The 21,438-nt window shown below is 37.2% G+C and overlaps 2 protein-coding genes across 2 annotated transcripts in view; one reads left to right on the top strand and one right to left on the bottom strand.

Moving 5' to 3' along the window:
• Positions 1-17,625, bottom strand: part of LOC107585791 (splicing factor, arginine/serine-rich 15-like) — a 35,805-nt gene extending 18,180 nt beyond the window's left edge. Inside the window, exons 1-15 of the mRNA XM_016272939.1 lie at positions 17,590-17,625; positions 16,500-16,544; positions 16,252-16,413; positions 16,034-16,163; positions 6,195-6,346; positions 5,527-5,622; positions 5,229-5,314; positions 5,077-5,140; positions 4,817-4,972; positions 3,928-3,998; positions 3,652-3,848; positions 3,395-3,495; positions 2,498-2,611; positions 1,807-1,963; positions 1,582-1,676 (exon numbers count right to left, since the gene is read on the bottom strand). Of these exons, the coding sequence (XP_016128425.1) occupies positions 1,582-1,676; positions 1,807-1,963; positions 2,498-2,611; positions 3,395-3,495; positions 3,652-3,848; positions 3,928-3,998; positions 4,817-4,972; positions 5,077-5,140; positions 5,229-5,314; positions 5,527-5,622; positions 6,195-6,346; positions 16,034-16,163; positions 16,252-16,413; positions 16,500-16,544; positions 17,590-17,625 (1,662 nt within the window). The remainder of the gene's footprint in view (positions 1-1,581; positions 1,677-1,806; positions 1,964-2,497; positions 2,612-3,394; positions 3,496-3,651; positions 3,849-3,927; positions 3,999-4,816; positions 4,973-5,076; positions 5,141-5,228; positions 5,315-5,526; positions 5,623-6,194; positions 6,347-16,033; positions 16,164-16,251; positions 16,414-16,499; positions 16,545-17,589) is intronic.
• A 1,054-nt stretch (positions 17,626-18,679) lies between these two features.
• The window catches only part of LOC107585746 (phenylalanine--tRNA ligase beta subunit-like), a 7,620-nt gene continuing 4,861 nt past the window's right edge, over positions 18,680-21,438 (top strand). Inside the window, exons 1-7 of the mRNA XM_016272902.1 lie at positions 18,680-18,707; positions 18,741-18,799; positions 19,320-19,375; positions 19,903-20,057; positions 20,141-20,216; positions 20,383-20,498; positions 20,584-20,734. Coding sequence (XP_016128388.1) covers positions 18,742-18,799; positions 19,320-19,375; positions 19,903-20,057; positions 20,141-20,216; positions 20,383-20,498; positions 20,584-20,734 — 612 coding nt within the window. The 5' untranslated portion in view covers positions 18,680-18,707; position 18,741. The remainder of the gene's footprint in view (positions 18,708-18,740; positions 18,800-19,319; positions 19,376-19,902; positions 20,058-20,140; positions 20,217-20,382; positions 20,499-20,583; positions 20,735-21,438) is intronic.

Raw genomic sequence — 21,438 nt, 5'->3', positions numbered from 1 at the left:
ATAATGGATGGATGCAATTTTTTTGGACTTCCAATTCTGAGATACGATCCACTCCCATTATAAAGCATGGATTAGCCTGGACATTATTTAATATAACTCTGATCATATTCGTCTGAAAGAAGAATGTCATATACACCTAGGATGGCTTGAGGGTGGCATTTTTGGGTGAACTATCCCTTTAATGGGAACAGATTTAGAGAAATTTAGCATCACATCACTTGCTGACCAGTGGATCCTCTGCAGTGAATGCGTGCCGTCAGAATGAGTCCAAACAGCTGATAACAACTAATTTGCTTCTTAGATTTACAAACAAGCAGCTTTTTACTTCACAAGATGTTAACTGACGGACTGAAGTGGTGTGGATTATTGTGATGTTTTTATCAGCCGTTTGAACTCTCATTCTGACGGCACCCATTCACTTCAGAGGATCCATTGGTTAGCAAGTGATGTAATGCTACAATTTAGAGTTGGGCCGATAGACCAATGTCATCGTCCATCACGATGTTTCACTGTAGACATTGTCCGATGCCAATGGACCCTTTTCACAAGACTGTGATGACGCGTTTAACGGTCATCAGTTATCGTAAATCCTCGAAAGTTTTTCATATTTTTTTTAATCTACATTTATAACACTATTCTTTGTATTATATCACCTTTGCATCAAATTACAAAAAAACAGTTAACGCTAATGCGAGGTTGTTTCTAATGCAGCGTCTATGGGAGGGACGGTAAATTTGACATCGTTCTCTCTTCTGACAGCCGTTATAAGTCTCTCTTAATTTTTTTCCTTTTATTGAAAGTCATGAAAACACAATCGTGGAGTTTTTCTTTTGCTATTGGAGCAACTGGGAATGCAAAAAATATATTTGTGGTGCTCTCCCATTCACTGCTCTTCAAGTTTACCCAATTATGACGACTTCCGCTGCTGAGAAACCCGGAAATGTGAAAAGGGTCCATTTGGTAGACATCGTCCAACCCTACTACAATTATCCAAATTCTCCCAGTTCAGATGAAAAAATAATCTCATCTACATCTTTCATGGCCTGAAGGTGAGTAAAGTTAAAGCAAATGTTCTTTTTTGGGTGATCTATTGCTTTAAGCAGCAATCTAAATAATAAAATATTTGTAAGTCATGTCAAAAATATTCAATGAAGTATCAAAAGTTTCTTAAAATGCAACCTAAAACATACGACTGATTTAGAATAGCCTTTGAGACTGTGTGCAACAAGTCAACCTTCATGAATTGACTCAATACAGACACACATTTATGCAAAACAGCTCTACTACAGAACAGCAGCGACCGTGTTGTGACAAATACGGTCACTGAACGCGATGCCACTGAAACACGGAAAGAAAACTAGACAGTCATGACACTAACCTTGTTTTATTTTGTACTCTATGGCTCTTCATTTGCCAAAAATAATGGCAACCATGCACCAGTAAACCGTCAGTGCAAAGCAAAGAACACAGAAACATTGTTTGCCTCCCATATGCCGAAGATGTGACAAAACGAGAGCAGAAAATTTGACCGAGACACTGAACACCCTTGAGGAGTTCTGTAGGAAACCCCTCATATTTTACCTGTGATACCGCTGGTAGTGCAGCTCCCTCTTCCTGTTTTCCTTCAGGTCCTTCTGTTACTGGCACAGCCGGATTGGCCACAACACTTTTCCACTCTAAAGATCAAATAAAAAATTATTTTAAAAACAAATGCCACATACAATCATGTTAAGTCCTTCAAAATTACATAAAACATCATTAAAAAATTAACTAGAAGCTAAAGAAAAGCAATATGTGGGAGCTTACCTGGTTTGAGTGTTTCAGCGTCAAGCAAGCCTCCTTCTTGAAGACTTCGAATATCATCGGCTTTCACTTTATCCCATGGGATATATGTGACACCCCGCTCCACATCCCAAAACTTCTTCAAGTCCGTCTTTATGCCCTTATTCAATGCCCATGCGATCTGAGCAAGGACAACAAGTCAAAAACTGCCCACACATAGATTCAAAACGAAAAAAGTCATCCAACAGCAAACACAACACTTGAAATTGTCTGGAAGTTTATTCGCAGAAATAAATTGATAAAAACTATGATTATCAAAATTAACTTCTTACTTACCCATTAAAATAATTACATGAGAAGAAATGTGCAAAGTGATGTAAGAGACATAAAACTAGCACAGCTATGTAGTAAACTGACTTCTAAGGCAACGGTCAGTTATACAAATTATTATTATACAAATATATTCATCCACAGAATGCTATGACTGAGCATTTAGAATCAAGCATTGTTTCCTAATCTAGCTTTCTAATAAACTTAGCAATGTATACTAATACTACCAATATTGTTGGTTCTGCAACAAATTGCTTATGTTCTTGGTTTGAATAAAAGTGTATGCTAAATGTATTCAAGAGAGTCATGTAATAAGCAATAATAACTGAACAGGCATCTTAACCCATAAATACTGCCGACAGGAAGAAAAGGTTGGTTACGGTACCTTAATGGTTTTCTGGTTGACTTTAACAACCCCTCTGCTGAGTTTATTCAGGGCTGTGTAGGCATCTTGTCTGTGAACCATGACAATGTAGGCACAACCTCTGGGAGGAATCATCTACACAGAAACATATATTTAATAAAAAACAGTTCAACTTTAGTTAAAAAGTTAATACATGCCAAAATAAATCCACCAATGCAGAATTCATCCAAGTAGATCATACTGTTTTCACATTTATTCCTGTGAGCCAAATTTTCAATGCGGAAGAGATGCAAATTTTACCAGCAGGCTTTACATACAGGCACCGTTCCAAAATCTAGGGAGCAGCCTTGCTGTCTACATAGACAGCTGCATAACTAACTGAAATGTCCAAGTCTCATATACAACATTTAACCATAATATGTGGATAAGTGAACAAGACCATATTGTAATACACATAAAATCCGATGCATTCTGGGACAGCCTTCTCTACATGTGATGCCTATAATACTCATTCAAACATTTAGGGTCAGAAGGGTTTTGGCTTAGAATATATATTTCAAAATTAAATTTATTCCTGTGATCAAAGCTGAATTTTCAGCTTCATTACTCCAGTCTTCAGTGTCACATGACCCTTCAGAAATCATTCTAATATGCTGATTTGCTGCTCAAGAAACATTATTATTCATTTTAAAAACAGTTGTGATGCTTTATATTTTTGTAGAAACTGTGATACACTCTCTTTCAGGACTCTTTGATGAATAGAATGTTCAAGAAACATTTATTTTAAACATAATTTTTTTAACAATATAAAAGACTTTACTGTTACTTTACACATCCTTTATAAAAAATGTTAAAATATCATTCTGACCCCAAAATTTTGAACAGTGATATACATTGATATGATTGATCTATACTCACGTTGATGGACTCAATCTGTCCAAATTCCTCCATCAGACTCACAATGTCCTGCTGCTGAGTCTTTTTGTCCAGCTGTCCGATCCATAATGTAGTACTGCACACTAAAACAATAAAAACCAAAACACTCCTGAACAGCATATCAGAACAATAACACAATAAATTGACACCTAACATTTATGATCAGAGCTAAAAAAGACAGCTATAAATCCTCCTCCATGTTTAAGGCACAATTATGTAAGATAAGGTTGTGTTCTCACCACTGAGACTTTCCTTCTTGATGGGCGGAAGTCCTTTCTGTCGTCGCTCTCGCTCTTTCTCCCTGTCTCTCCTCTCCTCTGATCGCGCCTGTGGGGAACGGCCTCGCCGCTCTCTGGATCGGGAACGTGTGCGGTGATACCTCGACCGTTCTCGACGGGAACGTGAACCAGACCGCGATCTTCGTGAGCGTGGGGACCTGGAGAGACAACATTTCGAAAATTAAACCACAATCGTTTTAAGAGACTTTATGTTCAAGAGCATTCATTCAAACATACCTTGATCGCGTCCGTCTGCTGTGTCTTCGATCTCTCCCATCATGCACCGAGCGTTCACTCTCAGCTGAAGCCTGAAATGACGAGTCAAAGATATAATGTATGTATTTTATATATTGTATGTATTTTAGCCTCAATGATGTTGGTGGTTCTACGTCAGAAAGTTCTGAATGATTTTAGCATTTAAGTATGGCCCTATGAATTTCATGATGCAGAAAACAATCACGGGACACAATCATAAAAATGGAAATTACGGTATAACACGGAATGTCACAGAATTCCACAAATTTTGAATTAATAAATCAAAAGTAGGGCAGTACACCTAATAAAATAGTGATGTGGATGTGTACTTTTTTTATTACATTTTTAAAAATGTATTAATTTGTTAATGTTTTATGGCTTCATTTGATTACCATCATTTTGATAGTAAAAAACAAACAAAAAAAGATTAAAACTGACAACACAATTTCTGAAAAAATAAAAATGTTGAAGTTTCATCAATTTAGTTGATTAGGCATGCTTTTTGATAAAATGTATAAAAACTAAATTTTATTAAACCATTAAAATGGAATCCAGAAAAATGAGGGAAAACATAAAACGGATTTTATAGAGCCCTAAAAAATTATTTTTTGTTAAATTTTTAATTAATTGTTGTTAAATTGTAGAAGTTTCAGAAGATTAATTAGACATGTTTTTAATTACTAAAATGTAACCAATGAGCAAAATCAAGAGAAATTAAAGTTAAATGGAATTTAGGAAAAAATATAATTTATTTCAAAGGGGCCCTATTTAAGTTTCAATAAGAGCTCTACTTAGAATGGTGAGGACGTTTTGAGTTACGACTCCGAGAGACATTAATATCTGGTAAATGTGCAGAGAGGATGCTCTATACCTGCTGGGTTGTACTGGGCTGTATGACACTCTCATCAAAGACTTGAGGAGTATTATCTGGTATTTGGGTCTGAACCATCGCTGGGAACTCCTGAGGTGCCATCTGATCCTGGGACGCCACTTGACCCTGTGACACCATCTGACCCTGCATCTGCGTCTGGACACGAAGAAACACTTTGTATTATTAATAATTAAAATGAATGTATTACATTATTTTTGACATGTCCTGTTCTTTAAAGCTCTGTGGGTCCAAGTAAATACCTGGTTAACAATTTGGCTTAGAAGATGAGCTTGCAGGGCTTGCTGTAATTCTGGTGGGAGGTTTCTGTAAAGAATGACAATATTAACTCAATACTAGAAAAAAGATTTAACTGTATGTGAACAGGGAGGAACTAGGGTTTATTATGTCCTACATGGTAATGGGAGCAGCAGGGGCTGGTTCAGTCTTTTCCTCCACAGGTTCAGGGTCATCATCATAATCAAATCGATCCAGCAGAGACTGAGTCGAACCAGAAACAAAATGTTGCAGGCAGTGAATTAATAGCTCTAAACCACGCGTTCACTCTGTGGTTTCTATATAGCATAAGACCAGCGAGATAAGGCTGATATCTTCCAGATTCCAATATTCATTCCCTAACCAGATATATAAGGATGTGTGGGTTATGTCAAAATGGTTGTAAAGCATCAAATTGAACCATTCAGACTGCTTACCTTAGCTAATGAAGGTTTCTGCTCAGGGGGCGGAGCAGTGGACTGAGGAAGCCCCGCCCCTCCGGCCTGCTGGAGCGTTTGGATCAGCTGCTGTAACTGACACACAAACATATCAGATTAAATATCAAAATCTAAATATTTCAGTGATCGCACAAGCAGTGTTACGTTAATATTATGTAAAGAATGTTATATTCTCTTTTTTTGTTGTTTTAATAATTTTATGATTTGTCTTTTTATATTTCTGTATAGCTTTAATTTATTTGTTTTATTTGTGTTTTAGTTCTAGTAATTTTAATACTTCAGCTTAAATGCAATTTAGAAATGTTGACTTTACTATTAACTGTAATAAAGTTTTTTATCTTACATTTATATTTGATCATTTTAAAATGTTAACAACACTGCACAAGTGAAATTTCAGCCTGCTAATGCAAATTTTAGCACATTTCATTAACACTATGGAGAAAGTCAAGCATCTCTAATGGCTAGATGAGAAAAACAGAGGAAATGTGCAACCTATAGTATTTATTTTGAAACAGTTTTTACTAACTGCTAGTAAATTTATTATTTTTATTATCTACTATCTGTTACAGGAATAATACAGGAAAAACAACCGTTTTTCATAAAGAAAGCGTTCATGAAGTGCTTGAGTGCAGTGATTGTTGTTTTACCTCGACACCCCCGGTGCCCTGGAGGAGCTGGGCGACTGCAGCAAGGGCCACTGGGTTCTGAAGGGAGGGCGGGGCTGCTGCAGTCTCAACCGCTGGTGCTGGTGGCGGCTCTAGCACTGCCGTTTCCACTGGCATTGGCACAGCTGGAGGCGCTACGAAAAGACATGAAAACTGCAGTTTAACAGGCTGCTAGTTTGAATAGGATACAAGTTACAGTAACAAGTCAGCCAAGTATATGCACTACTATTCACCCTGAAGGGATAAAATAGTCTCAAGTTGATATACGCCAATAAATATATATATATATATATATATTAAAAAAAAATTTATATCTTGACATCTTGCCATTAATAAACATTAATGATTTCTCACAAGCATTTTACAATTTTTATCAATCCAGGAAAATATTCCAGATAAATTTATAAAAATCATACAAAATTGATATTTATCATGATATTCATTTACCATTAATGGGGAAGGAAATGCTTTCCACATGTTTGTTAGACCTTGTGAATGAAGGTAAACACAACTTTACTTTTTTACATTTTAATTTAGGGCCCCATGAAATGCATTTTATTTTCCCCTAAATTCTGTTTTCCATTTGATTTCTTATGGATTCTGTGTTTTATGATTCAGTACAAATGTATCATAAAAAATTGTGTCTAGTGAAATTAATTAATAAAACTTTAACAATTTAATTAATGCTTTAAAATGTAATCAAATGAAAATCAATTGCAAAACACTGCATTTTCATTTTTTTATATTATTTTATCAGACATGATGCTGCACATCAGAACTGTATAAATTAATAATAATAATAATAAACTTGGTTGCATGATATTCTTTAAAAATAATAATATTATTACTTTGAGAATTGCATTGTTATTAATGCAATTCTCTAAGATATTAATGTCTCTCGAATTGCATTGTAGTATACAGTAGTAATATATTTAGTCATAATTTCGAGTTAAACCTGACTGTTTGTCGTGAAGGTCTTTCAGTGTGTATTTGACGGTACTGAAAACACCGTGAATCACTTGTGTTTGAGTTTGTGTATCAGATGAAACTACTCCACGCATTCACACAGACACACAGAACATGCAGACTTATTAGCGACATGCACTGGTTGCTGTAACATTTATTTCTGTTGTGTGATAGGATGTTAGATTAATCCATATTGAGTAAAAATGTCCAGAGCTTATCATCATTAACATAAATTTTATCATAATCTCGCTATATAATTTATCGCCCGGCGCTAATTTAGGCTATTTATAGAACGTGCTTGGCGGGCGACTCAAGAGACTCCATGCGGGCTACCAGGTGCCCACGAGCACCACGTTGGTGACCACTGACATATTACAACACAAAACGTGTGCGCGCTAGAGACAATCGCACAGGATATTTGCTGAGACACGTGCGTATTGCTTGACTGTGCTTCCATTCGCTGTTATTTTAATCTTTTACTAGAGATGTGCTATCACTTATGTGGTTTGGAATGCAGTAACCTATGTATTAGATGCACGTAAACTCACATACTGACAGACATTCACGTGCGCTTTGTGCTTGTCCTGAAGCTCACGGTTAAATGCACTTGCATCTACTTTTATGATACGAAATTGATGTAAACAATCAGGTTATGTTTTCAGAACAGGACAAACATCTGATGTCGAAATAGATCTGTGCATTAGTGTGAACGCAGCCTCTGCCACTGTCTATGATCTCATCAGTAATAATCAAATGGCAAAAAAAAAAGAAAGAAAAAGAAAAATCCATAACTATGATTAGCCTATCTGTAAACTTTCGGATACTTAAAGCACGCCCAGATAATGAAATTTCTTTTTGATTATCCCTTGTAATTGTATTTTCCCCCTTTATTACTTTATATTAGCTTGTATGTTTTAAAAGCTACATTTACTTTTAATTCTTAACCATAATTATTCAATTATATATTAATATAATATTAATAATTATTTAATTAACAATTATTTTAAAAAGTAGCCTGCTTATAAATGTAATAAAAATGCAATAAATTTGATATAATCGTGATGCATTGTGCTATCGAATTGAATTGAATCGAATCGTTGACAATCGTAATCGAATTGAATCATGAAACCAGTGCCGATTCACACCCCTAATATATACTGCATAATACTGTATATGTTTGTAAAATGGCACAGCTTTTTAAATAACCCCCCAAAATTTGATTTTTGTGTAACCTTGTGAATATTTTACGTAACAATGGAGAAAGGGGTTACTACTAGAAGTAGGACAACGGCGAATGTAGTAGAAAATGACCCTGAAGCAAGGCAAGGTAGCAGAAGCAGCTCTCCGACATCATTTCCCCATGGCGAAGATAGTTCTGAAGTCAGTCTGCAATGTATCCTCAACGAACTCCGACAGTTCAGAAGGGACAATAAGGTAACAGCTTTCCAACATTAAACAAGAATTGAATACAACAAATGACAGACGGGAAAGAATTGAGGAAACTGAAACCGCGCTTCAAGAAACATCAACGCTAATCAAGCGGCTAACACAGCGGCAAGTTAATCTGGAAGCCAGACTGATAGATCAGGAGGGACAATTTAAGGATTTATGGAATACTCGAAGATAAAGAAGGTACAGACATGGTTGACTTTCTAGATTACTTGTTGAAAAGCGCACTAGACTTTCCCCGGGACAGAGAGCTTGGGATTGAACGAGCACACCGTGCATTAGTACCGAAACCCAACAATCCGCATGCAAAGCCACGGTCTATAGAGACAGAGCGACACTCGTCATAATCTGAAAAACACGCCCACCGGGGGCGTATATTTCTGACTTATAACAAAAAACAGAGCAATGCCTAAAAGCTGCTATGTGACCAGGTGTACAGTAAACAAGCTAAAAAACCCAGAACTACGGTTTTATAAGCTGTCGACCCAAAAAACGAGCATTTAGGACACTAAAGTAGAGTGCAACGTGTCATATTACTCTGATAACTGCGCCCACTGGAGGGAAACGAAATCGGCTACAAGACCATTCATCATTTTTAACCATGTCAAAGGATTATTTTACCACCCTACGTGAATCTGAGAGGAGATATATTAAGAAACTACATTTCATTGGTCTATGTCAGGGCCCCTTTTCCTAACCTTCCTTTTGTTTGAGAAATGATCCAACTGAACGGCCCAACGTGAAATACCCCGGCATCTACAACTATTTGTGTCCTAAATGTTAGTTTTTTTTTTGGGAGGGGGGGGTCGACAGCTTATAAAAACGTAAAAACGCATCAAACGAGATGATTTCACAAAGATTCTCTGTTTCCGTGGTGAAGTCATCCTCTACTACAGTTCAGGAGGAAACTGTGCTCAGGAGGAAAGACGACGAGACCGGAGCGGAGATCAGGAATCCAGAGCAGCGGACGGCTGCACACAACCCAAGAAAACTCCCTGCTCTCAATATAAAGAAAAACTCCAGAAATTCCCTTTGACTGCATGTAGCCCCTCAATGCTCATTTGAAATGGGCCTCAACACCGGAAACAACTGTTCCTATTTGTTACGGTGGCGTTTTGTTGTTTAAAATTGTTCCAGTTTGGTTCTTGTTTAATGTTTATAATTTGGGAGAGGTACTGTTAATGTATAAATTGAATACCAATAGAGACACCACGGGAGAAGTTAAACTTGTTAGCCAACAAAGAAGTCTATGAATAAGCACATCCTTAAAGTCACTACATTTTATGTGAACGGGATTTTGAACCCAGCTAAGAGAAGTCAAATACTGTTAAAAATGAAAAGGGAAAATGCAGAGATTGTGCTCCTATAAGAGACACATCTCACTCCAGCAGAACATGAAAAACTAAAGAGAATGGGATTTAAGGTGTATTACTCATCTTATAAGTCAGGCCATAGAAGAGGTGTAGCAATTTTAATATCACAAAACATTTAATTTGAACACCTCTCAGAGATCTCAGCTAAGGAAGGGAGATATATAACAGTTTCAGGGAAAATAGATGACACTATCATAACTATCATGTATGTAATATTTATGCCCCCCCGGAAGTGAATTTGCTTTTTATAGGAAAATATTTGATGATAGGAGCCAAAGGAATTGTCATATGTGGTGGAGACTGAAACATTCGTCTTAACCCAAAAATCAAAAAACTCAAATGCCACATCATTACATATTCCGTCCCTTGAGTCATTTTTCCCCGAAACTCATTTTTAAAGATTTTATAAAAATCGAACGTTGATCGTTATGGTATGAGACTTTGTGACTTTTGTCACACTTGAACCGAGAACACACGAAAAAAAATTTGAGTGAATTCAAGCGGTTTAAGTGGGTGTTATATAAAAAGTAACAAAAGTTTCATTTTGACCCACCGCTGGAAAAGCATGGAATTTACGGAAAAACTGCGGATTTCTTTTAATTTTGTCACTTGAGCATGGAACGCATACAAAAAAATTTGAGACTTGACATATATGTGAAAGCTTAATGAAGCCCCAAGTTGGTGTAGTTTTAAAGATTTCACTTGTTTGGCTCATTTAAGAATCTCCATAGGATTCTATAGGCCCCTCTAGTGGCTGTAATCATAAAATGCCATTTTATGTCATTTTTCCCCACCAGATGGCATCAGAGACACTCAGTGACCTAGGTCCTAATGCAGTGTTTCTCAAACCTGGTCCTGGGCGCCCCCCAGCACTGCACACAGCAACAGATTGGACAATTCCTTGACTCCCTCAACTTACCAGTTATAACAGAGGAACAAAATCAAACATTAACAGCTGACATTAACAGCTGCGATAACTGAGACAGAACTAAATAACGTCATTTCCAGGCTCAAGGCAAAAAAGTCTCCCGGCCCTGATGGCTTTTCGTCAGAGTGGTATAAGACTTTCCGATCTGAATTAATACAGAGTCTTCTTTGGGCTTGCAATACATCCTTAATGGAGGCCAAAATGCCTCCATCATGGAAATTAGAATGCAGTTCATACAGACCAATTTCGATCCTGAACTTATTATATACAAGCATCCTTGCCAAAAGACTGGAAAAGATTCTCCCCCAGCTAATACGATCAGCTAACGATCAGACTGGGTTTATCTCTCAAAGACAAACTCATTATAACATTAGACGATCTCTGCATATATTAAGTCATATCCAACAGAACAAACTTGAAGCTCTTTTAATTAGTTTAGATGCCTTTCCTGTATAAAGCCCTTGAAAGATTTGGCATGCACAATTTTTTTAGGGATAAAAATAAATGGGTATTTTTCAGACACCATTATATTAGAACGCGGATCAAGACAGGGGTGTCCAATTTCACCACTGCTTTTTGCGCTCTATATACAGCCTCTCGCTCAGTGGATAAGGCAGACTGAAAACATCAAAGGCATCTGTATAAATTGGCATTATAAGCGGATGATATTTTGATTTAAGTAAACCCACTAACTAATTTCCTGAATTAATTAATCTTCTAGAAAAATTTGGCAGATATGCAGGGTACAAATTAAATATACAAAAAACACAAACTTTGACTTTTAATTATACACCTCTAAAACATATTAGAGATAAAATCAACCTCAACTGGGATCAGAATTCCTTGAAATATTTAGGAATATACTTAACTAGGGATGCACGATATATCGGCCACCATATCGGTATCGGCCGATAAATGCTAATTTTTTCTGTTATCGGTATCGGCCCAATAAGAAAATTTGGCCGATATCTTAAAGCTGATAAATAATGCATTATTTCCTTCAGAGACACTTCAGATGCGCGCGGTTTATTTGCAGCCTTTTGTGCAATTGTACGTTGTAATATTGTGTTTACTTGATGTATATCTGATTTATCTCATATAGAATGCGTTTGGTTAAGTTAAAAAACTCAAGTTAAACTCAAACAGCAGTGCACAACATTAATAACTATGATTGGGAATATCGGCCAAAATTTTCATATCGGTGCATCCCTATACTTAAAAGAAATTTCGACACTAGCAGAGGTCAATTTTGACCCACTTTTAACAAAAATCAAAGATGATATACATAGATGGAATGCCATCTCTTTCCTTGGCCTTAAGTCATAGAATTGACTCGATAAAGATGAACATCCTTTATTTCAAGCACTTCCTGTAGAGATTCCCTTAAAACATTGGTCTGAATTAAATAAGATAATTTCCAGATTTATTTGGCAAGGGAAAAAACCCAGGATAAATAAAAAAAAATTACAGCTCCCAACGGAGGAAGGAGGTATGGCATTACCCCATTTTAGGGATTATTTTTATGCGGCCCAGACTAAATCTTTAATTAACATATGTAATCCAACATACCATGCTAGGTGGAAAGATATCGAACTTTCCATATAATTAATGATCCTCCAATTCAAGCAGTATTGGCACATAAAAGTTTGGGAAGATTTATAGAGAAGGTGCAAAACCCATGGATTAAACCCCAACTAAAAATCTGGAATACAATAAAAGAATATAAACTAGATCGTAAATTACAAATAATTCAATGGTGTGCCTATGACCCTGAGTTTAAGACGAATAGAATGGATTATATATTCAAATCTTGGGTCTCAAAAGGAATAACAACATTCTATTCTCATACGGAAAAGGGAGATTTGAAAGACTTTGAAAGTTTGAAGAAAGAATACTGCCTTGAGAAATCTGATTTGTATAGATATCTCCAGCTACGCAATCATTTTGAAAACAACATCAAAAACAAAACAGACTTTGATGACCCAATATTGTAGATATTTACAGGTGCTTACCAAGGTGATTTAAATTAGGGTGTCATTTCTAAATTTTACAAAGGTCTTAGGATAAAAAAACCTCACTCTACAGAATACATTAAAGAAAAATGTGTAAAAGAAGGTAGTTTTTTTATATCAAATGAGGAGTGGCTTGATGTATGTAAATTCCCGTGGAAATGTACTAACTCTTACATATGGAGTTTGGGTGGAAGTGCCTAATCAGATTTTTATTACACCGAAACAGAAAGCACATATTGAGGGAGGGGACACCAAATGTTGAGACAGTGTGGGTTTCGGGAAGCCAATCACTGGCATATATTTTGGGAGTGCCCAGTGATAAAACCTTTCTGGGCGGAGCTTCATAAAGCACTGGAAAGCATTTTTAACACTACATGCCTTTGGAATTTTCCACATTATATTTAAGAAATGCTGATTTCCAGACAAGATGGCCTGAAAGATACCGATTTGGCATTTTAACATCTGCTGGTAAAAAAACACTTACAAGGCGTTGGTTGCTTCCTGATCCCCCCACAATACAAGAATGGATGGATATAGTAAATTATATTTATGTTATGGAAAAGATTACTTTTTGCCTTCGTCTTCAGAAGAATGTGTTCAGAAAAGTCTGGTCCAAGTGAGTTGAATATGTTAGGCCATTACAGCCAGACTTTGTGGAGGTATAAAACAAATGACCCTTCCCTTCTGAATGAAAAATTTTATTGTAACCTCCCTTACATACCTTTTCCACATCGGAAACCAGCTGACTTTTTCCCAGTCTCTATCATAGACCAAGAACAAACGCTTAACATTATTTAGTATGGAGTTTGATTATTAAGTATATACCTGACCTCCCCCGATTGTAAAAATTATTATTGTTATTAATATTATTAATTTTTATTTTATTTTGTATTGTATTATGTAAAAAAAGAAAAATTTAATGGCAGAGAAGAATGTACTGTTGCTTATGCTGTTACATCAAAAACTTTGGTAATTATACTGAACAAAATTATAAACGCAACACTTTTGTTTTTGCCCCCATTTTTCATGAGCTGAACTCAAAGATCTAAGACTTTTTCTATGTACACAAAAGGCAAAGGCGTTTCAGAGAATTTGGCAGTACATTCAACCGGTCTCACAACCGCAGACCACGTGTAACCGCACCAGCCCAGGACCTCCACATCCAGCATCTTCACCTCCAAGATCGTCTGAGACCAGCCACCCGGACAGCTGCTGCAACAATCGGTTTGCATAACCAAAGAATTTCTGCACAAACTGTCAGAAACCGTCTCAGGGAAGCTCATCTGCATGCTCGTCGTCCTCATCGGGGTCTCGACCTGACTGCAGTTCGTCGTCGTAACCGACTTGAGTGGGCAAATGCTCACATTCGATGGCGTCTGGCACTTTGGAGAGGTGTTCTCTTCACGGATGAATCCCGGTTTTCACTGTACAGGGCAGATGGCAGACAGCGTGTATGGCGTCGTGTGGGTGAGCGGTTTGCTGGTGTCAACGTTGTGGATCGAGTGGCCCACAATGGATGGGTGTGGGCAGGCGTATGTTATGGACTACGAACACCAGTGCATTTTATTGATGGCATTTTGAATGCACAGAGATACCGTGACGAGATCCTGAGGCCCATTGTTGTGCCATTCATCCACGACCATCACCTCATGTTGCTGCATGATAATGCACGGCCCCATGTTGCAAGGATCTGTACACAATTCCTGGAAGCTGAAAACATCCCAGTTCTTGCATGGCCAGCATACTCACCGGACATGTCCCCCATTGAGCATGTTTGGGATGCTCTGGATCGGTGTATAAGACCAATATAATATATATTAGTTCCTGCCAATACACAGCAACTTCGCACAGCCATTGAAGAGGAGTGGACCAACATTCCACAGGCCACAATCAACAACCTGTTCAACTCTATACGAAAGGAGATGTGTTGCACTGCATGAGGCAAATGGTGGTCACACCAGATACTGACTGGTTTTCGGAACCCCCCGGACCCCCCAATACAGTAAAACTGCACATTTTAGAGTGGCCTTTTATTGTGGCCAGCCTAAGGCACACCTGTGCAATAATTATGCTCTCTAATCAGCATCTTGATATGCCACACCTGTGAGGTGGATGGATTATCTCGGCAAAGGAGAAGTGCTCACTAACACAGATTTAGACAGATTTGAGAACAATATTTGAGAGAAATAGGCCTTTTGTGTACATAGAAAAAGTCTTAGATCTTTGAGTTCAGCTCATGAAAAATGGGGGCAAAAACAAAAGTGTTGCGTTTATAATTTTGTTCAGTGTAGAATTAAAACTTGGTAACCATGTATGAATGCATAAACATTTTAACTGAATTTAGGACTGGTGGTGGTGATTTTTTGGTCATTCAGCGTTTCTGTAAAAACAAAATGGGGAAAAAAATAGCAATAACACTGATATTATTTGCTGAAATCAAAACAGGGACGATAATAGGTGAGCACCAGCCAATGAGATTGCCGTTTGCGCATTAGTTCCACCCACTACCGGAAAACCCGGCAGTTCTTAAAAGCTGAAAAAATCCAAAGGAACTCCGTTATTTTGACAGGAAAATACAACAAAGAATATCTTTTACATGTAGCGCGTCAATTCCAAAGCAACGGCGAGTCGTGCGCCGTTACACTAGAGGTCACGGTATGTCAAATACAAGTGCGCTTCGCATCCATTGAGATGAACTGAAAAATAGCAGATTGCTTGACTGAGCGTGAAACTCTGAAGCGCTCAGTCAGAGTGTTCTGTGAGTGAAAATATATCTGTGCTAAACTTATACTTAGCCTCCAACTCACACTGGCGAGTAAAATCTGAGAATTTATCAGCCATTGGCTAATATTAGACATCATTTAGTCGCCCAGAGTGAAGATTTAGTCGCATATGCGAGTGATTTACTCGCAATGTAGAGGGTTGGTTTTTACTGTATTTTTGATCAAATAAATGCAGCCTTGAAATCTCACCAACATCAAACTTTTGAACGGTAGTGTAAATATAAAGACTGTGACTCAAAAGACCTGATATAAAACATTAAGAGTAAAGCATAATGACATAAGCCAACATTTAATTCTTGTGCTTATTTACCGGCGGCTGTGATTCCATTCTCCACAACAGGTAGTACAGGAGCTGTGGCCATGACTAACAGCGGCTGAATGATGTCCATGCTGAACACATCATTCTTCTCCCACAGATTCAACACACGCAATATCTTCCCCTACATTTCAACAAAAAAAATGCACCAATAAAATCCACCAGCACAGAAACACCTCACTGTCATTTCACTGGATCTAATTATTCAGTACCTTATCCTCAGCTGGGCACTGGAAAAGGTTCTGAAATGTAACACTGAAGTTTTTCAAAAACCTCGGACCGAACACATCTTTGTCTGTGCCGAACTGATGGCGTGACTGTCGGATAATTGAGTCGACCACATAGAGACCAGCAACCTTTAGGTCTGGTTTACACTGATGGAAAAAAGAAACGCATTCAATCTTTACCTTCTCATAACAGCAATCATCAGTACAAGAATGTCAGTATATTTATTACATACCCTCTTGATGAACTTCTCCACGATCTGAACAACGTGCTTGTAAAGCTAACAAAGCAAATGAATCATTAAAACTCAGTCACAAAAGAAAGATTCAACAAAATGTTAACAGAAATGTAAGTGCTGTGTATTTAAAGTGTGGTCACAATAAAATGTCAAAACACCAATAGGTATAAGAAATAAAAGGGAAAAAAAAAAATCTAAATCAATAAACAGACAACACATGAAAACTGGGCTTAAATGAGAATTTAAATTAATTTCTCTTCTACCGTACAAAATGAATGGGTGCCATCAGAGTTCAACCAGCTGATTTAGTCACTTCTGGCAAAAATGCAAGACCATAACCCATAACGCTTCCTCTGGTGAAAAAGTCCATCCCCTGTTGTCCTCTTACATCAAAACGCACTGATGTATTAGTTTTGACTTGTAAACAGTGCTTGATCTGTGCTTATTTCTCTCCTGATCTAGATGAGTTTGCCTCTGGAGAAAGCAACATTATGAATAGAGGTCTTGTATTTTAGCCAGAAAACAATGATTTTAAGTAAAAACATCTTAATGATGGATTTGTTTCTTACAAACATGCAACTTTTGGCTTCACACGATGTTAAAGGGGTCATATGATGCTATTTTAAAGATCATTATTTCGTGTATTTGGTGTAACAGAATATGTTGACATTCTTTTTCAAATACTGTACTTTATTGTAGGTGCTCTATGCCCCGCCTCTCTCAAACACATCAAGCCCCCTCCTTTGACAAGCGCAGTCTGCTCTGATTGGCCAGCTGACCCAGTGCATTGTGATTGGCCGAACACCACAAGCACGCGTCGGAAATGTAATGCCTCTTACCATAATCGCAGCTTCAGCTTTCAAAGTAAATATCAAGACAGTTAATAATGTCGTTAGTTTTACCATCAGTTCAAGCCCGAAAGGGCAACAGAGTCGCGTGACAGACACAGTGATGATGCAGTACACAAGCCATATTTATCCATCAGTGAAGAGCAAACAAACATAAACACGGATGGTTTTGGAGTCGCTCGGCGCGCGCGCTCGGCTAATGGTGAAGGGTAAACGGCAAATACAACGCGAATTCTCACCTCCCCGTTAAAGGTGTTCACCGCTTCCATGTCCATGAGCGTTATTAACTCAATATGTCTTTGGATATATTATCCTGGACCCGAATAAACATGTGTAAACTGGATTTTCGAATTGGAGGCCGCATGAGATTGACGCTCAGAGACTCGACGCAGCCTTCCACGAACGTCGTTGCGTGCTGCGTGCTGCGTGCTGCGTGCTGAGAGAGCGCCACACCGCGGACCGGAGAACTGTAGCGACGTTGGTCACTGACAGACATTATTATATTTTATATAATTTACAGTTACTTAATTATTTTTATTTTGTGTAAAACTAAATTAAAATTCTTAAAATAATTTATAAATTATTTTTACAGAAAAGTGATGATTTGTTTTTATTATCATTAAAATTGTGGTTGATTTATCACACTGAAATGAATACAAAATGTGATAAAATAATTAAAATAATATTTCTTTATTTATGTATTACTGGTTGATTATTATTTATTATGACTCAGTTATAACACACAATTATTTAGCATTTTTGATTGAATTTTGTATTCTGCCATTTTAATTTAATAACAAAATATAAACTAACGAGTAACAGTAAAATTAATTTTAAATTAAGATTTCAAGGTTTACAAATTATTTTGTAGAAAAATAAGTTGATTCAAAACATTCTTATTTACATTAATGTAGTAAAAAAGAGAGATGATTAAACGGAAGTTGATTTATGTCTAGTGGAGCACATGGTCTCCTGCAGGAGTGAGCTAGTGTCTGTAAATCAGTATGCAGTGTGTATTATATATTATATATTATTTATTTCAGCAATATTTTAACGCAGGAATCTGGCAATATCCCCATCCCGAATATTTTTTTATAAATATCCCCAAAAATCTCCATCATATAAAATACACACGAATTATAAAAATATTAAAATAAGGTAAATTTAGTCTGCTAAATGCATACATTATTAATTATTATTATTATTATTATTATTATTAAAAGAAAGGTTTTCATGTCAACGTGAATTTTCAAGTGTCCAGTTGGGACTTTTATTTTATAAATCTAGGCCTTTTACCGTTACATGTTGTTCCGTGGGGTCTTTTATTTTGAAATGTGGAGTTCCTGTGACGCTCGACCGACCCGATCAGACCCCGGTGACCAGCTGCGAGCATGCCGACGGTCAGCGTGAAGAGAGATCTGCTCTTTGAAGCTCTGGGACAGAAATACAGTAAGTGTTTAACATGTATGTGTTTAATAGGGTGAGCGCGTTCTCGGGTGTGTTGTTAGCCGGGAGATTGTGCTCCATGTGCGTGTGTGTGATGGTGACCTGCATCTGGCGAAACGATGAGGAATAGCTTAATAATACTGATTACATTTGATAGATCACTTATTCCACTGGTCCATCTCATCATTACTGAACGAATTAATTTTGAAACTCAAAACGAATTTAAAATAGATTTCTCCGGTGTGTCTCAGCGATTGCATCAGATTCAATTTATTCCGAGATTTTACCAAAGTCAGTGAAGATTTTGTTTTATTTTTTAATATGTAATTTTCTAGTCTGGCGCTGCTTGAATACTGTAATACGTTATGTCTTTTAATGTAGTTTTTATGCTTCATTCATTTGAAAAGCTGAGGGGGTCAATTGATGACGCAATCACAATGCGACTCAGAATTTCAGGCTTTAAGTAATTCTTTATTTTCAATTTATTTAAATAATAACATTTTATTTTCTAATCACATTTTAGCTGATGAAGAATTTGATGAACTATGCTTCGAGTTTGGCCTCGAGCTGGACGAAATCGTAAGTCATGTGAAACCGTATTTGTTTACAAACTGCCTTTGTTATTAAAGAGTTTTAACATCTATGTAATTTTATTTTTTATACGTGTGTGTGTGTGTGTGTGTGTTATAGTAATAATAATGTAAAAAATTATAAATGTATATATTTATAACTAGAAATTTTAACATAATCAAAGAAAAAAATCAACACCCTAACAAAGGCCTGTTTGGACTTTTGTCAAGTAAATACATTATATATAAATAATTTCTATTATTTATATAATATAATAATGTGTATTTCTGTAATATATATATATATATATATATATATATAATGTATATACACACACACACAGTTTATTGGATAGATAGTAATTTAGTTATATATAATAAATATTTCAATTAAATTAATATTAATTAAATATTTAGAAAATCATTACAGAAATGTGTTATTTTCCAAAACTGATGTTAGAGCTACTAATTCATTTTAATTTAAACATTTCAATTGAATTAAAAGTCTGATTATTTTGTCTGTCTCTCAATGTTTAGACATCAGAGAAGGAAATCTTAAGCCGTGAACAGGGAGATGAGAAGGCAGCAGGAGCGTCTGATGTTGTGCTGTATAAGATCGATGTGCCAGCTAACCGCTACGATCTCCTGTGTCTGGAGGGTCTCGTCAGGGGTCTGCAGGTCTTCAAGGAGAAGTAAGACTCCGTGTGTGTGGTTCTGCTGTCAGATTGAGTGTTATTGTCTTTGTATGACTGGTTTTGTTGTGTTTGTACTGTAGGTTGGAAGCTCCCCGGTACAAGCGTGTGAGTCCGGCGGACGGAGGAGAGCCCCAGCGGCTGGTCATAACTGAGGAGGTTCATATCAGTGTCGTATTGCAGCTTAGAGATTTAATTATATTGATTTCTTAGGAGCTCAAGTACAGTGAGAAGCCATCAGCCGTAGTGAAGAATGGAGGGAGATCATTAAAATGAATGGAATGGCTGCGGTGCTGATGTGAGATAATATTATGTGTTTATCTAGACGGCGTCTGTGAGGCCACATGCTGTAGCAGCTGTACTGCGCAACATCAGCTTCACTCAGGAACGATACGAGAGCTTCATAGAGCTGCAGGAGAAGCTGCACCAGAACATCTGCAGGTGAGTCATCAGATCACTCGCTGGTTTATTGTGAGAAGTCGCACTGCCGGTTCTGAGGTTAAACACTCTGCTCTTCTCTCATCAGGAAGAGGACCCTGGTTGCCATAGGAACTCATGATTTAGACACCATCTCTGGTCCATTCACCTACACAGCCAAACCTCCCGGCGATATCCGCTTCAAACCGCTCAATCAGAGCAAAGAGTACACCGCCGCTGAGCTCATGAGTCACTATAAGGTGAGATTTGATTGGCTGTTCTGGCCAGATCAGGGTTATTACCATTAAATCAGCATTTTCATTCTTCAAATAAAATCAAATATAAAAAATAAATAAAATCCGCTAGTTGCCATGGCAACATTTCTCATTTTCATTAAAGGGGTCATATGATGCGATTTCAAGTTTTCCTTTCTCTTTGGAGTGTTACAAGCTGATTGTGCATAGATAAGATCCCTGAAGTTGCAAAGACTAAAGTCTCAAAACCAAAGAGATATTCTTTATCAAAGTTAAGACTCTGCCACGCCCCCCTAAAACGGCTCGTTCTAACACGCCCCCACATAACTACCTCACTATGTGGAAATATTAGCATAATGCCGCCCAAATGTGCACGCAAAGAAAGAAGGTGTGGTTTCAGTAACCGCAGTTAGTGTTGAAGCAGCATGTCAGGGAGACGCTGTGTGTTTCTAGGAGAAAGCAAAAGCACTTTATTTGGCCTTCCGAAAGTAGATGCATTTAGGAATCTTTAAGATCACTTACAACAGAACAGCAATGCATTTTATGGACGACCGTTTCGTGAACCTAGGAGAGGAAGTAATTCTGACTTTGCTATGACAATCCGGCGCTTCTGAATCAGCTACTGTTTTGTTAAAAAACATACCTAATTTAAATTAGGCTTAGCTACTGTTTTGTTATTAGTTTAAGTATTTGCTATCGACTGTTCAAAT

The sequence above is a fragment of the Sinocyclocheilus grahami genome, unplaced genomic scaffold, assembly GCF_001515645.1.
Source record: "Sinocyclocheilus grahami isolate Dianchi unplaced genomic scaffold, SAMN03320097.WGS_v1.1 scaffold74.1, whole genome shotgun sequence".
Taxonomy (NCBI): domain Eukaryota; kingdom Metazoa; phylum Chordata; class Actinopteri; order Cypriniformes; family Cyprinidae; genus Sinocyclocheilus; species Sinocyclocheilus grahami.
Note: the sequence above shows the minus strand (reverse complement) of the source record. Positions and strands in the feature narration are given on the sequence as shown.